The following is a 15,146-nucleotide window of genomic DNA, read 5'->3' as shown; positions in this document are numbered from 1 at the left end:
GAGTGACCCCTCAGTTAGAGATAAGGTCCCCCAGGCAAGTGGGAATCTGCACCTACCTTGTCAGTGAGTGAATCAAAGAGAGAGCTCCACTGCACTATGTCCACCTGTTCGGGGAAAGAACTCAGCTGTGCCTGCATCTTGTCCTGCATGCAGAGGAAGAGAAAAGGAGCTGCACGTCAGAGGGGAATGGTCTTGCTCTTTATACTGGAGCGAGGGAGGGCAATCCAGGACAGGGCATGCAGGAACAAACCCAATCCTGCCTCCTGCCAGACCCAAACCTCTCATCAGATTCAGCAATGGCATCACCCCCATAGTATCTTTCCCTTGCACGTGGCCATGGAGTTCAGGTTCCACCTGGGACTGGAAGTGCGGAAGTACCATGATAAAGCCTGTCTGTGGGGGATCTCCAGCCCCAGGAATTTGGAGAGAGGACCGACCCTAGGAACTGGTGGCCTTCTAAGGTGCCTGAGGGCGATCTATTGTGGGCACGCAGGCAGGGAGAGGCCAACGTGCATGTCACTGCTCTGGGATGTGGCTGGAGGTGGTTCTCTGCAAAGGGGATCAGAGAGGACTGGGAGGGGAACCTGACACTTTTTCACAGTCTGTGTAGGGGTCATCACTGCTGGTAAGCACAAGGGGGGGTAGTCAGACCAGAGAGGCATGCTGGGACACTGCACCCACACAACAGGGCAAACCCTGCACAGTGACACCCTTAGCCTGCTCTAGAGCCAGCCTCCCTTGCATAGTTCTCCAGGCACTCCCCCAGCCAGCACCTCCCCAATGGGCAGGCCGATCACCCACCACCCACTGCCGTGCAGGGTGCTCTGCTGAGCCGAATGCAACTCCTCCTGTGTGAGCCCCAGGCAAAGCAAGAGCTGATCCGAGCTGCCAAATTCAGAGCAGAATGCGAGACCCAGAAAAGGTGCATGTGGCTCATGGGCCATGGACTGAGTATGGCTGCTACGCCCTGTGAGCAGCAGGGGACGTTACAGCAGATAATCAGGGGCCAGTGCCCCAGGCCAATACCATTCTCAGGAGCAGAGGGTGGGGCGAGGATGGGATACACTCTGGATTCCGCACAGTCACCCACTGAGTGGAAAGGCAGCAGGAGCCTCTGTCACCCTTCCTGTGGGCACCCTACTTACAGCTCCCTGCACTGGACGGGCAGGGTGCACCAATACTACAGGCTGCCCTCTTCTCGGGCTGCACAGCGCAGCAGTGGGACACAGGCCAGTGCTGGCAGATCCAACCACCTTGAAGACAAGTTGGTTCCCCCACTGCCAGTGGATGGTGTGAAGCAGCTGCATGAATGTTGACTGCGCAGCCTTTGGTGTAGAGGCCTGGCCGTGCTGTCAGCTGCTCACCCACACAGAGCCCGGCTTCCAGTCCAACGAGCACACAGGTAACATGGCTACTGAGCTGGAGACATCTACGCATCCGGATTGACCAGGCATAAAGACTGCCGCAGGGACTGTGTATATTATACACCGCATCTAGCTTGCCCTTTGGCGGAGCTGTTTGTTACAGATGCTATTACAAATACAGCCATGCAGCTGGTTAGGGAATGGAGAAGGATTTCACCAGGGGAGGTGAACCTGTGGGTCCAGATCCTCCACTGGCGTAAATCATCCTCGTTCTGCCAAAGTCAGTGGAACCCTTTTACACCAGCTGAGGATTTGGCCCATTGTTCCTAAAGATTGCTTTGGATTATCTTTGCAGCCCAGGGTTGTTTGTGAGCTGCTCCCTTGCGCTGGGCATGGATAGTGCCTCGGGACTGGTCACCTGCACCAAGTGGTATGGAACTTAACAGCGTAATTAACCCTTCAGAAAGGCCACACTCTGGGGTCTATGCGAAGGGCACTAAAAATGTGGCATCACTAAGCTCTGTGCTCTGCAGGGCTGAGCAGAGTGGCCAGGGGAGCTGGGCAGCTCACACCCTGCACAAAGCTCTGAAAAGCTATCTCCCGCGGTTCCCAAACGAAGGGGCCAATGCCCACAGTCGGGCTGGAGCAGGCTGCGGCAGCCCTGCCTGGCTCCTCTTAGCTGCGCTCCCGGAGTGTGCGGGCCTTCTCCAGAGCCCTTTGCCACCAGGTTCTCTCTACTCCCAGAATCTCCCCACTCACCAGCCTGTCCAGGATGGCTTGGATGAGCTGGCTCTGCTGATCCAGCTGCGCGAGCCGCTCTCTCATTTCATCCATGCTGACCTGTTAAACAAACCATCGGCATGATGTGCAGAGGGAATGAGCAGCCAGCGGCGTCCTGCCAGCTCCGCACTCCAGCCTGTGCCCTGGCTCTTGAGCAGCCAGGGAATACCTGACTTACTGCACAGTCGAGAGCTAGGGCTAGCTGAGGCTCACTGATCTCTGTAGTTACACACAGCACACACCACAGCACGAGAGGGCTGGAGAAAGGCTGCACTGGGGCTGAGCCATGCAGGGAGCCCAGTCTTGTGCTCCTCACATTAGCAGCTCAGCTCCTCTGATGGTCAGCCAATGTTCTCTGAGACTCAGCGGGGCCCGCTCCGTGTAATTCAGGAATGCCCTTGGCCAAGGACACTGTGTCCTGGCTTCACTGGTCGGATGGACGGGAGCTGGGGGACAGAGCCTTGGAGGGAAGGGTCCCACAGGGAACAAAGCAGAGGCGCTTAGGCAGGAAAGGGAACTGGCTCACTTGAAAGACAATAAGCATGTAAAATAATCCCCAGCAGGGGGCAGCTTCCGGCTACATGTCAGCACCCAACTCTGTCAAGGGGGACCAGGCCTCATGCCTTAGCTCCGCAAGGAAGAGCATGGACCAAAATGTGAAAGGAGCCCCGTGGAGCAGCCCTGGAAGGATGTCAGCAGCACTTCAGCAAGAGTGTGTGCATGCCATGATCTCAGGGCTGTGCTTGGACTCAGGATTTCACGGCTACTTAATTTTGTCTAGGGGGAGGCACCAGAGCAGGAAGCAGGTGCTTGAGGCGGCCAAGGGAAAGGTGCGGCACGTTGGGGTCTTCGGTGGCAATTCAGCAGCAGGTCCCTCAGTCCCTCTCGGAGGGAAGGACTGGCCACTGAATTGCTGCCGAAGAATGAAGCAGTGCGGCTCAGCACGGCTGCCGCAAAGTGCAGCCGATCGCAGCTTTATCTTTTTTTTTTTCTTCGCTGCTTGGGGTGGCAAAAAAGCTGGAGCTGGCCCTGCTTGTTGTTCCTCTGTCCCCACATCAGAGCACCCAGGTCTCACTCCAACCCGCACCCCCCTCATTTTTCTTTGCTATGGCGAGCAGGAGCCCAAAGGCAGGGAAGCCGGATTCCCTGCAGGCCAGTGCAGTGCTACTGAGTCACCAGGGCACCCCGTTGCCAAGAGAGCTCTCCAGGGGCAGCACCCCCAGCCGCCCCTTTGCCACAGGCAGACGTACGTACTTGTTGGAAGTTATCCTTCAAGACCCCCAGCTCTTCCTGAAAGGTGTTGACAGTGCTTTGCAGGGAGTAGATGTTGGTGAGCAGCTCCTGCAGTGTGTTCATGGCCTGAGGACAGGGAAATGAAGGAGTCAGCACCAGCCTGAAGCAGACTAGGCAGGACTGGAAACAAGCCAAGAGCGCTCTGCATGGACAGTCAGCCTGGCGTGATGCAGAAGTCCACACGCTGCCCACCCTGGAGCCAGAGGGCCATACCCAACTTGCTGCCAACGGAGCCGACTACAGCCAACCAACCTCTTCTTTAACCCAGATCGCAGCCATGGAGACTCCAGGAGCCCAGAAAACAATGTTCTATCTGGAGCCAAGTAGCCTCTCCTGGGATCAAGATGCAGCATTGGATGCTGGGATCTGTAGTTTTCACGGATTACGCCTCTGTGTTAAAGGGCAGCTGGTGCAAACTCCGTGGGAGACTCCCAGGTCACATTGTCCATCCTGCAGAAATTAATGAGTGGCCACAGATGAACTGGGGCAGAATACACCCTCAGGGGCCTCTGGGAATGGTCCGCTTCCTTACCTGCCACCACATGCTTATTACAAACAGCACCTGGGCGTTCCCATTGACCTGTCAGGTGGTGACAACTATTGGAAAGTCATGGAGAGTGGTTCAATGAGCCCAAGGCTCTCCTGACTATGCCACAGCCTATTCTGTCCTAAGGTACAGCTGGAATAGCCATGCCTCCCTGCTGGAAATCTGGCTTCCAGTTTTATCCTGGGGGGTGCCGGGTTCTGATCAGTCGAGCATCCATGCCATCGCTCAGATGGATTCAGTTCAGCCTCTATGAGCCCAATTCCCAGTTCCTCTCTAGTCATTGGTTTCCTCCCACTGTAAGGGTCCTTACCATGGGAAGAGCAGTGTGAAGTGGTCTTTGTGCAAATGAGAATCAGACCCTACATCTTCTGCCAGGACACCCAGGAGAGCAGTGCCATGCCCTAAGAGGTGTTAGCCATCTCTGGCAGTGGTGATATTGACTCTTTGCACAAGGCAGCTTGTTGGCTGTTCTCCCTGGGGAGTCCCTCAGGACTCAGTCCATGCAGAGCAGTCTCTCATGTACAGAACACCCAGCAGAAGGCTCTGCCTAAAAACAATCCCCAAATCTGGTTTCCAGAAGGGATTTGCTCTCTTCTGTTGACCTGCTGGAGCCGGAGCAGAGAGGGCTGAGCCTTGCTGAGGCTCTGTGATGTCATTTACACTCGTGCAATGTGGTTCTAAAATGCTACCAAGCGAGACCCCCGCATGCGGTCATGCCTGCTTGGCATGGATGTAAATGGCTCCATGGCGGAGAGTCCAGCCCCGTACATCACGGTGAGCATGAACTGCTGTAGGTCAGAAGAGAATCAAATCCTGGATACTTTACAACGGAGCTGTGAGGGGGATGCAGAGACCCATGCGGAGGAGAAAGGGACCAGAGAGGTCCTGGGGGCAGGGCTCCTCCACCTCTCTGGCCCTGTCAATCACGCAGGACAGGGAGGAGAGGAAACCTTTAAAAGGGAGGAAGCTGCAGTCAGTGAGGGGAAGGAGTGGGATTGCCCTAGGAGTGACTCCTGAAGCTGTGGAGGGAACTGCCAGGCAGGAAACCTTCACCCTGCCCTGAGGAGAGTACAGTGGACTCCCTGGTAAGACAGACAGCTGAGCCTGCCTCCCAGTCTCAGCCAGAGCCATTGCATGGGCGCTGGTTTGTTGGTAGTGCTGTAGATTTGCCACCCCTGGAGTGTGTGTGGGGTTTATGACTTTCCTTGTGATCCCCCAGCTGGAGAGACTTAAGGAGGTCCACAAAGGGCAGAGCCCCCCTGCAAGGAGCAGGGAACTGGAGCCTGGATTGTGACCACCTAATGGATGTTGCTTGGGAAGAGATTAAAGCGAAACTGAAAAAGCTGCTCGTATAAGAGCAGCCACATGTAAGATCAGACTGGTATAACTGTGACTGATTCATTGGTAAAACTTCCTATGCAGACAAGCCCTCTCACTGCCAAGAGGCAGGAATCTAATTCTTCTCTCATGCTGGTGTAAATCAGAAGTAACTCCCCCAGAGTAACCCAGTGTGAAACCAGTGCCTATCAGATCAGAGTCAGGCCCAGGCAATCCAAAGGCAAGGCTGAGTCTCTGGCCCCAATCCTTGGCTATGGCCAAGGACTGCACAGCGCAGCTCAGTCCAGGATTGGTTGGACATCAAGCTGGTCTCCAGCCTAATTTAGAGCAGCCTGGAGGCTGTGTAAAGTTGTGCAAGCTAGCAACAGCCACAAGGGATTGACCCAGCGACAGCACTCAGCAGAGTGTCAGGCTGCCCTGATTGCAGGGCAAGGGTGGTTTAGAGCCTTCACTTTCAGTTGCAGTTCAGGGCTCTGACTCTGACCTGTCAGACCCCATAGCAGGCTGGGTGGCTCCTGCATTGTAGATATAAACATCAGGAGCAGGGGGAACCGAGTCCCCCCTGGGAGTCCACTGCTTTGCTGTCCTGCCAGGCCCAGAAGGCCCAGTGCCAGGTCCACTGCAGTGCTCACACCCAGGGCAGTTAACTCTGGGGGATGCCCATCTCTCCAAGAGGCAGACACTGCCCTCTGCATTCCAGTGCTTCCTACACAAGGGAGCATGTCGGACTCGGGCTCAGCTGGGGTGCCTGGGAGATTGTTCGCTGTTAACAGAGCCCCCACAGCGGGACTCACATGCTGAGCACAAGTCAGTCTTGACGTGTCCAGGCTTGTGCTCAAACTAGCACTTGACACAGTGTCTCTCAGGCCCTGACAGGAATGCCCCAGGGAGAGGTAGGGTTGCCAACCCTCCAGGATTGTCCTGGAATCGCTAGGAGTTAAAGATTAATCTTTAATTACAGATGATGTCATGTGATGAAAAGTCCAGGAATATGTCCAGTGAAAATTGGCAACCCTAGGGAGGGGGCAGGTGTGTGCGCACAAGGAGGTCTGACACTGCTTGGCAATCCTCCCTCCCCACCTCCTGCCCCAGGACGGGTGTGCAATGCAGAGCAATCCCATCCTATGGAGAGCTCTGGGACCCAGGGATTGTGCTTCCCCACAGCACAATGGGGGTGGGGGGGATAATCCCTCCTAGAACTCCCTGCATGCTGGGGACTGCCCCCACCCTCTAGGAGTGTGCAGCTCCCCTCTGCAGGCTGCCAGCTGTCCTGTGAATTGGGGAATGCCCTTTTGGGGTGGATATGCCCCATGGCACAACCAGGGGACAGGCCTCGGGCTCCCTCACTGGCCCTTGCAACATCCCACCAAGTTGCAGTTAGAAAGCTTTGCAGGGCCCTTTAAGGCCACATCCAGACTAAGAAATCAGGCCATGTTTTAAAACACGCCCCCTGCTCAGGTCAACCCTGGGAGGAGCCTGGACTGGCCCTGGCCAGCTGTCACAGTGCTGAGACCATTGCCTCATGGTCTTCTCGTTTCCTTGTGCTCTTCTGTCTTCCCCACTTGTTACGTCTTGTCTTTCTCTTCTGTGTCTGTACAGCGCCTAGCACACTGAGGCCCCAGCCCATGACAAGGGGTCCTAGGTGCTAGCGTAGTACAAATAAATAATAATTAAACTCAGTTTGCCCTGCCTAGGCCAGGTGCAAAGTTCTGTGCCGGAAGTGATTGCTCAAACAGGTGAGCTAGCACATTTCCAAACAACAGCCAGCCTGCCCCAAGAGACTGTGGGAAGAGCTGGCTGTGAATGATGCTTCATGAGAACATTTTAAAGAAGATTTTAATACTATTGTTGGAAGGGAAAATCACGCTGTTATTTTTTTAATCTCTCCTCCCCCCCCTTCTTTTTTCCTTCTTTCCACTGGAAAAAAGGTTTTAAAAGAGAGAGAAAGAAAGAAATGGGATTTTTCATAATTTCAACCCAAAACATTTATAAAAATTTTGATTTTTTTTCAGTTTTAAATTTTTCCTTTTGAAATTTCATTGGAAAACAAAGAGCTGTTGATTAAAATTGACATTTTTCTGCAGGTTTCAGAGCAGCAGCCGTGTTAGTCTGTATCCGCAACAAGAACAGGAGTACTTGTGGCACCTTAGAGTTTTGTCATCCTCAAACCCCCATTTTTTGGTTAAAAAACAAAACAAAACATTTTTGATCAGCTCCTGTCCCAAGCCTGACCAGAGGGGCTGCTAGGGAAGGGCGGGGCCAGGCACCACCAGGGTAACAACATGACAAACGTGGAGCACGCTAGTTACTTCTCGAGTCCATGCCCCATTGGTTCCGTTGGGGTGAGAGGTTACCAGGGCTTGACCTTGCACCACAACTCCCATTGATTCTGTGGGCACCCAGTATCTTTGAATCAAGCCACAGGTTGGCTGCACTCACAGGTAACGAGGGCAGCTGGCCCAGCCCATGTTAGGAGCCAGATTATAGCAGCAGCAAGAGATCGGACTGTGCTTGGTAGCTTTCAGCAACAGGAGCCCCTGTGCCATAATGCATTTACAGCCTACAAGCAAGCAGGTTCCACCCCAACACACAGCAGCTGATTGCCCCACACAGTTGGCGTTCACACAGAGAGCTTTCCTCCCAAATGTCCCCTCTGGCCACGCAAGGGGAAGCTAGAAACATATCCCTCTCCTCTAGGTCTGATTCAAACAAATTAAATACGAAATCTGGGCAATTGCTTGCCCCAAGCCAGCACTGAATCTGTTGCATTAACCCCTCCTAAGGGCTTGCTAACCTTCTCTGCCCTGATGCTGCTTATCCCCTGCTGCCACACACAGGCAAGAAAAAGGAGCAGGCTGGCAGGCTGGCACACCAACAGAAGGGGGGCAGCAAGCCCAGCTGGCTGGTTGCACATGTGTTGGTGTATCAGCAAGCAGAATTGTCCCAAATAAGGAGCTGACACAACAGCAATCCCCGTGCACCTGTGCCAATCCCTGGGCAGCAGGGCTGGGTAATCTCTTTGTTTACATAGAAACAACTTTCTCATATTCCTAACTTGGGAGGGAGAAGCACCAAACAACAGGAGGCTAGCTAAGCACTGCAACAGGGCACCTGGGGAGGTCATGGCATCCTTGGCTTGTCACTGAAGGTCTTTAAGAACAGGTTAGACAAACGTGTCAGAGAGAGGTATGGTTTACTTGATCGTGCCTTAGCATGGGGGATAGATGAGATGACACTCAAGCTCCCTCCTAGCCCTACATTTCTATGATTCCATGACCTAGTGCTGCTATCAAAAATGCTTCCATTTTGTCCTTGAAATGTTTATTTAAAAACATAATAATACCAGCTGTTTCTAGACTAGAGTGCCCTAAAGGAGACTGTTACGGTGATATGCAAACTCTAGTATGGTGCATGTGTGAATCACTGCACCTACCACTGAAATGCAGTCACTTCTGGGAAGAAACCCAGCTGCATCGCCACACAACAATTGATGAGAAGATGTGAATGGGAATGCTACCTCTGACTGAGCTGACAGAAAATTTAGTGAAACAAAACGTCAAGTCCCAGGAAGTGGGTTTCTAACTGGCGAGAGCTTGACAGACAACAGCTGAACATTTGTCAGCCAGCAAGGTCAGTACACCACTAATTCAACACGGGCTTATGCTGGGATAATAATCTTAAAAGGCAAGATGACTAAATATGGCAATTACATTCTGGCCTCCATAAATTCCCCCTGCAGGTTCAAATGAATCTCATTTCCTGTCCATCCTAAAATATTGTGTGATGTTGCTGTGTGCTGTTAAGCAGCTGCCACATTCCACCCCAGAGATGGTTACATTTCAATGGTGGGTAAAGTCCTTGCTCTATGTCCTTCTTGTGCTTCACAGGTGTGTTGTCAGTTGTAGTCAGTTAGCATTTGTGAAGCACAGCAAGGCCCTCAGGTGAAAGGTGCTATGGAAGTGCAGAGTATTATTAGTGTTGTGACTTACAGCATGTTTAGCAACATGCTGTGTGGTTGCTGGTGGTACTGGCTGTGTGCCCCTTCGGGGGGCCAACCTACTGATATGATTTGCTATGTGGCATGTGCCTGTACAAGGGAGTTCCGCCAGCTGCCCAGACTGCGATGCTGGCCCTTTGGTACCATATGCCGGGGGAGTGCAGGTCTGCACTATTTGTTCTCCTACTGCCCCATTGTTTTACTCCTTTCTCTCACCCCACCTGGCTCTCAGCACCATCTGTCAGTCATAGGGAGGAAGTGCACGCTCTGCCAAGGTGGCCTTCCCAGGTAATAAGACTCGGTGCTCCCCACTCAGGGCACGTCACATTCATCTGTGTGCTCCTGCTCACGCTGTTTCTGAACCCTCATAGCTGAGTTAGATTCATGGAAATGCTGCTGCACGCAGAGAAGAAGTGGACAGAAGTGACTCTCTGTCCGCAGTGGAGAAAGGAGGCAGGAGAATGACCCTGAAACAGCACATGGGACCCATGCGGGGAAACTTCAGAACAGCCCATTACAGCCAACCTGTCCCTCCTGCTAGGGGCATGGCAGCCCATGAGCCATGGGACTGGTGGGAAATACAGAGCAATTCTTATTCATCCCCTGGGTGACCGCCACCCCCACCCTTTCCCAAAAGGGAAATGAATGATACTCAAGGGGAACTGCAGAGACAGATCAAGGATTACATCAAGGGCTGTAGGTGGGATGAGTGTCACAATTCACCAGGCTCAGGGGGCACCAGCACCCCCTTCCCCACTGATCTGGCCCAGAGGCACTGGCACTGCCACCGCTGCTAACCTGGCTGCTAATCTGACAAGATCATGGGCAGATGGCTAAGGAAAGCCCCTCCCCATCTGACCAGGAGCAGGACGAGGAGATGGTACTTAGAGAACTCACAACTTTCCCTTGTTTCACATTCTCAACTACACTCTAACCAGGCAACTGGACTGGACCTAGACTGAACACCTCTGTTCAGGCAAACACTCCTGGAACAACAATGCTGGTCAGGGGTAAACTGCCTGCCCAGATGGTGAGAGAACACTAGCACTTGCTACCTGGATGGAAAGCCAAAAGGACCATGGGAGGATGGGGAATGGAGGATCCTAACTGGGAAGCAACAGCTGAGATAGTCGTGCTGCTTTCTGTCTGTGTGAAACTCTGAGTGAAGGGGCTTTCTCTGACTATACTAGGAAGGGGTTAGACTCCTGTGTTTCCAAACTCCCTTCCTGAGCAAGTAAATGAAGAATTTAGCATGTGTTTCTGCTCTGGAGAGGGGCTTGGTGACAATCACGGGGTCCCAACTGCCAGATCAAGTGGGCTCCGTTTACAACTACAAAGATTTTTTTTTTGTCAGTCCTGTGTCCTCCCCATGGACTCCGAGAGCCACACTGGGCTCCTTCCTTCTACACATCAGTAGCAACAGTAGTGAGGACTTTACAGGTAAATTATGTCCTCACAGGCACTTCTGATGATGCAGGAGGAGGTGTGGATTCCAACCCCTCCCAGAGCCAAGCAGGGCAGAGGGGAGATTAAAGCGCTAAGCAGTCATGGCTAGAAGATAATGCTGTTTTTACATAGTCACATATAAGGGTGACAAAATAAGCTGCATTCTGAGCAAACTGAAATTCCCTGTGCAATTGCAACGCGTTTCCTAGGTACAATATGGCCTTTTAACACGAATGAGGTCTCCAAGAGTTAAGTCCATCGATTTAACATGACAGAACAGAATAAAAAAAGATCAGGTTTTAGATACCACAGAATGTCCTTCCTTGCCTGGAGAGTGATAGATAAACTCCCAGGGTCACAGTCTGACTCCATCTACATCTGTGAAGGACAGGACAAACTGATAGTACTTAATGAAATAACACAGTAGTGATGGAGTAAGAGGAGGTACCAGAGGAACCATCTTTCTCCTAGTTCTTTTCCAGCTCTGCCATCAGTAATGTCACTCAAAGCACGGAGGGGCTGCCAACTAACTACATGCTCAAGTCTCCTCTTTGGCCTGTCACTCAAGACCAAATGCACTGCTCTTCTGCAGTGGGTGGACCACCACTTCCCGGGAAAATTAACACCCCACTCTTACCCTTGAACCCATGTCTCCAGAATGGCTGTGTGTATCTTTAGCTCAGGCCAGGAGATGATGTGTCTCAGGGCCTGCTTCCCCATTGCCTTGCACCTTGTGCAGTCATTCCCACTAGTGCAGAGAGGATGTGAGACCATTCTGATTCGGTGGCGGTTTATACCCACCTTGTCCTGCTGTCAATGATAACACAAGATGTGGGGCAGCAGAGAAGCGGGCCCTCTGGTTTCCTTGTCCAGTGCTGAGTCTTACCAGGGGCATGGTGTGTCAATGGGTAGAGGATCTTGGTTCGCAGTAATGACCTATCAATACTGAAATGTGCTGTGGGAAAGGTCTAGGAGAGACCTTTAACAGGGGTTCCAGGCCTGCTAAGGACTTGAGCCTGCTCCCAGTGGAGTCAAAAGCAAAACGGAAATAGACTTCTTGGGACTCCAGAGGGGCCCCCAAGTGAGTTATTGCTAGGGACAGGCATAGCGAAAGCCTATTCCAGGGGAGCAGGGACTGAAACCCAGTTCTGGGTGCCCCATCTCTTCCTGGAGTGGATTAACAGCAGTCTGAGGGAGTCCTCTCCATGCTATGAAATAGACCACATCAAACCAGTGCTCTTCAACTCAGTTTGATCCTTCCTCTATGAACTGGACCAAACTGGGCTGTAACCTGCTCAGATAAACCTGCATTAGTGCTGATCAGATTCTTAGGAGACATTTCCCTACAGAGTCTCTCTCTGGATTCCTGTGGACCAGACACCCCTTCTAGCTGGCTTTCGCAGGACACTGCCCTGGGTATGTCAGTGGCAGGAGCTGTAGGCAATACAATTTACACCCAGTGAGGATCTGGCCCTGACAGACTGGAGGGAAGGGAAGCAGGAGCTTTCCCAAAGCAGGTCTGTCTCACCTTAGTCATTCCTTCCTCATTCATTTCCATCTTCTTCTTCAACTGCATCATTTGCCACATTTCCTCGGCAGGCTTGTTGTGGGGCTCGCTCCGAGATAGCAGCTGTTCTGTGGTAGGGGGACTATTCAGAAGAAGCAGCTGACTTTCGATCCTTGACAGCCTCTCCTGAAGCTGGTGAAAGAGCGAGCTGGATTTCTTCTCCGGGGAGACCTGCTTCTGGACCTGGCCTTCCGCTGTAAAGCTAGGTGCAGGCTGGAGAAAATCCCTCTCCTCCTGGGAGATCTCCTTTTTGACACCTTGGAGCTGGAGGTGCTCCAACAGGCCGTGCAGCAGGACATGAAGGGCATTGAAGTTGACGTTGCCAAGTTCAGGCGTGCCAATCGCAATGTTCACTAGCTCTGTGAATGTAACGGAGAAGCTCATTTTTCGTTCAGTCTCTAGCCTTGGGAGACCAGCAGCTGCGAGCACTGAAGCGGCCTCGATACAGTGAGGTTACTTCCCAGGACCAGTCGTCCTAGGGATCCACGATAACACACCCTGATAGGCTCAAAGTTAATAAGTCACGCTCTGGTCTGTGCTCTCCTCGGAAAGTTTCTGCTGGTTGCTAGGATACCAAGGAATGTGCTGAGATCTGAAAGGAGATGGACAACTTAAGAAAGGTGGCGAGATGGTGATGAATGGGGTGAGTCACTGTGCTGTTCGGCTGCGGACCAGGGACAATCACAAGCACGGTGACACCTGGTACAGGAATAAAGGAAAGTGCTCTTGGAAGCAGGAAAGCCTGATTGTTGAGAGCATGAGGTAACTGTGGCCGGTTACCTAGGGATTCTTCTTGAGATTCCGTGCTCGTCTCTCTCACACCCGGGATTTTCTCATCTCCTAGGGATAAAATACAAACCACTGGCAAAGGCAAAGCCCCCCAGTCTGGTGGGAGAGTTAGACTGTGTAAAACACCCCGGCCCGGGACGTCCTCCATCAGAGAATGAGTGTTCGCCCCAGCAGCCTGACCAGATTCCAGTGGGAAGGATTATATGGCACCTGCCTAAGCTGACCCTCATCATGTTTTCTGGAAAAAGATGCCCCTTGCTTTTCTGTCCTTGGCATGTCAGGGTAATTCCACCTCCCTGGCAGCCAGGAAAGTTTATGTTCTCAGGGCCTGCTGGCATCCCAGTCACTTCTATAGAAACAGCTGGCTGGTCCTGGTTTTTGCAGCCCTCATCGGACTCTGGCAACTTGAGGCAGCTTTTGGCCAGCTGAGCCAGCAAAACGCCACAAGCTGGCTGAGAATCGGGGGTCCCCTGGGCCATGCCTCTCTGGGCTGCCATCTGGCAGGATGAGCCCCGACCCAAACAGGGAATTGCCAAGCCCCAGCATTTTCCCCTGGATTATTATTTTATAGCATCTAGGAGCCACAGGAATGTCCCAGGGCCCCGTTGTGCTAGGTGCTGTACAGACACAGGACAAGAAAGACAGTCGCTGCCCCAGAGAGCTTAGGCAGTTTGTAAGTCTGCTCCCAGCCCTGATGTATGGCTGTAGGAAGGAGAGAGTGAGATCGTAAGGCCGTTTGGACAAGAGACTGTGTCTACCTCTCTGTATATACGGCTCCTAACTCAATAGGATCCTGATACCATCAGATCTCTTAGGTGGTATAATAATAATTAATTGGCAGGCACCCTTTCCCCCTCCCCTCAAGCTCCCACATCCCTCCCCAATGCACCTTCTTGGCTCCCACCTAGACCTCCTCCATCCTGCACTCTCCTGTCCCCACCTCCCTGTAATTATTGCTTTGAAAAGCTGATCAACCCCAGAGGTGGCTGCATTACAAAGATGGGTGAAAGGGTCCCCCTCTGGCATGGCGTGTTCAGAGATTCTCCTGGATGACCGCCACTACAAGCAACATGTCTGGGCCAGATTCTGCCAGCAGTTAGCCCAGGGTAAATCTCAAGTCACTCAATGAACTTGACTGGAGTTGCCCAGGGTAGAGTAACTCCAGTGGAGTCAGTAGAGTTACTCAGGCCATGTCTACATCTAAAATTTTGCAGCGCTGGTTGTTACAGCTGTATTAGTACAGCTGTATAGGGCCAGCGCTGCAGAGTGGCCACACTTACAGCAACCAGCGCTGCAAGTGGTGTTAGATGTGGCCACACTGCAGCGCTGTTGGGCGGCTTCAAGGGGGGTTCCGGGAACGAGAGAGCAAACCGGGAAAGGAGACCAGCTTCACCGCGGTTTGCTCTCGCGTTCCCGAAGCCACCCAGCAAACCGCAGGGAAGGAGACCTGCTTGTTCGGGGTTCCGGGAACGAGAGAGCAAACCGGGAAAGGAGACCAGCTTCGCCGCGGTTTGCTCTCGCGTTCCCGGAGCCACCCAGCAAACCGCAGGGAAGGAGACCTGCTTGCTCTGGGTTCCGGGAACGAGAGAGCAAACTGGGAAAGGAGACCAGCTTCGCCGCGGTTTGCTCTCGCGTTCCCGGAGCCACCCAGCAAACCGCAGGGAAGGAGACCTGCTTGTTCGGGGTTCCGGGAACGAGAGAGCAAACCGGGAAAGGAGACCAGCTTCGCCGCGGTTTGCTCTCGCGTTCCCCGAACCACCCTGCAAACCGCAGGGAAGGAGACCTGCTTGCTCGGGGTTCCGGGAACGAGAGAGCAAACCGGGAAAGGAGACCAGCTTGATTACCAGAGGCTTCCTCCTTCCACGGAGGTCAAGAAAAGCGCTGGTAAGTGTCTACATTGGATTACCAGCGCTGGATCACCAGCGCTGGATCCTCTACACCCGAGACAAAACGGGAGTACGGCCAGCGCTGCAAACAGGGAGTTGCAGCGCTGGTGATGCCCTGCAGATGTGTACACCTTCAAAG

General features: G+C 53.0%; 1 protein-coding gene across 2 annotated transcripts in view; it reads right to left on the bottom strand.

Annotated features, from left to right (window-relative positions):
* C10H16orf96 (chromosome 10 C16orf96 homolog) overlaps positions 1 to 12,907 on the bottom strand; it is a 33,980-nt gene extending 21,073 nt beyond the window's left edge. The window contains exons 1-4 of one of the 2 annotated variants that reach the window (XM_030579014.1): positions 12,294 to 12,907; positions 3,399 to 3,503; positions 2,124 to 2,204; positions 57 to 143 (exon numbers count right to left, since the gene is read on the bottom strand). In XM_030579014.1, coding sequence (XP_030434874.1) covers positions 57 to 143; positions 2,124 to 2,204; positions 3,399 to 3,503; positions 12,294 to 12,716 — 696 coding nt within the window. In that variant the 5' untranslated portion in view covers positions 12,717 to 12,907. The remainder of the gene's footprint in view (positions 1 to 56; positions 144 to 2,123; positions 2,205 to 3,398; positions 3,504 to 12,293) is intronic. The other variant, XM_030579013.1, reaches the window with a different exon arrangement.
* Between the last annotated feature and the right edge of the window lie 2,239 nt (positions 12,908 to 15,146).

This window comes from Gopherus evgoodei, chromosome 10, assembly GCF_007399415.2.
Source record: "Gopherus evgoodei ecotype Sinaloan lineage chromosome 10, rGopEvg1_v1.p, whole genome shotgun sequence".
Taxonomy (NCBI): domain Eukaryota; kingdom Metazoa; phylum Chordata; order Testudines; family Testudinidae; genus Gopherus; species Gopherus evgoodei.
The sequence above is the reverse complement of the archived record's forward strand: the minus strand, read 5'-3'. Positions and strand labels throughout refer to the sequence as shown.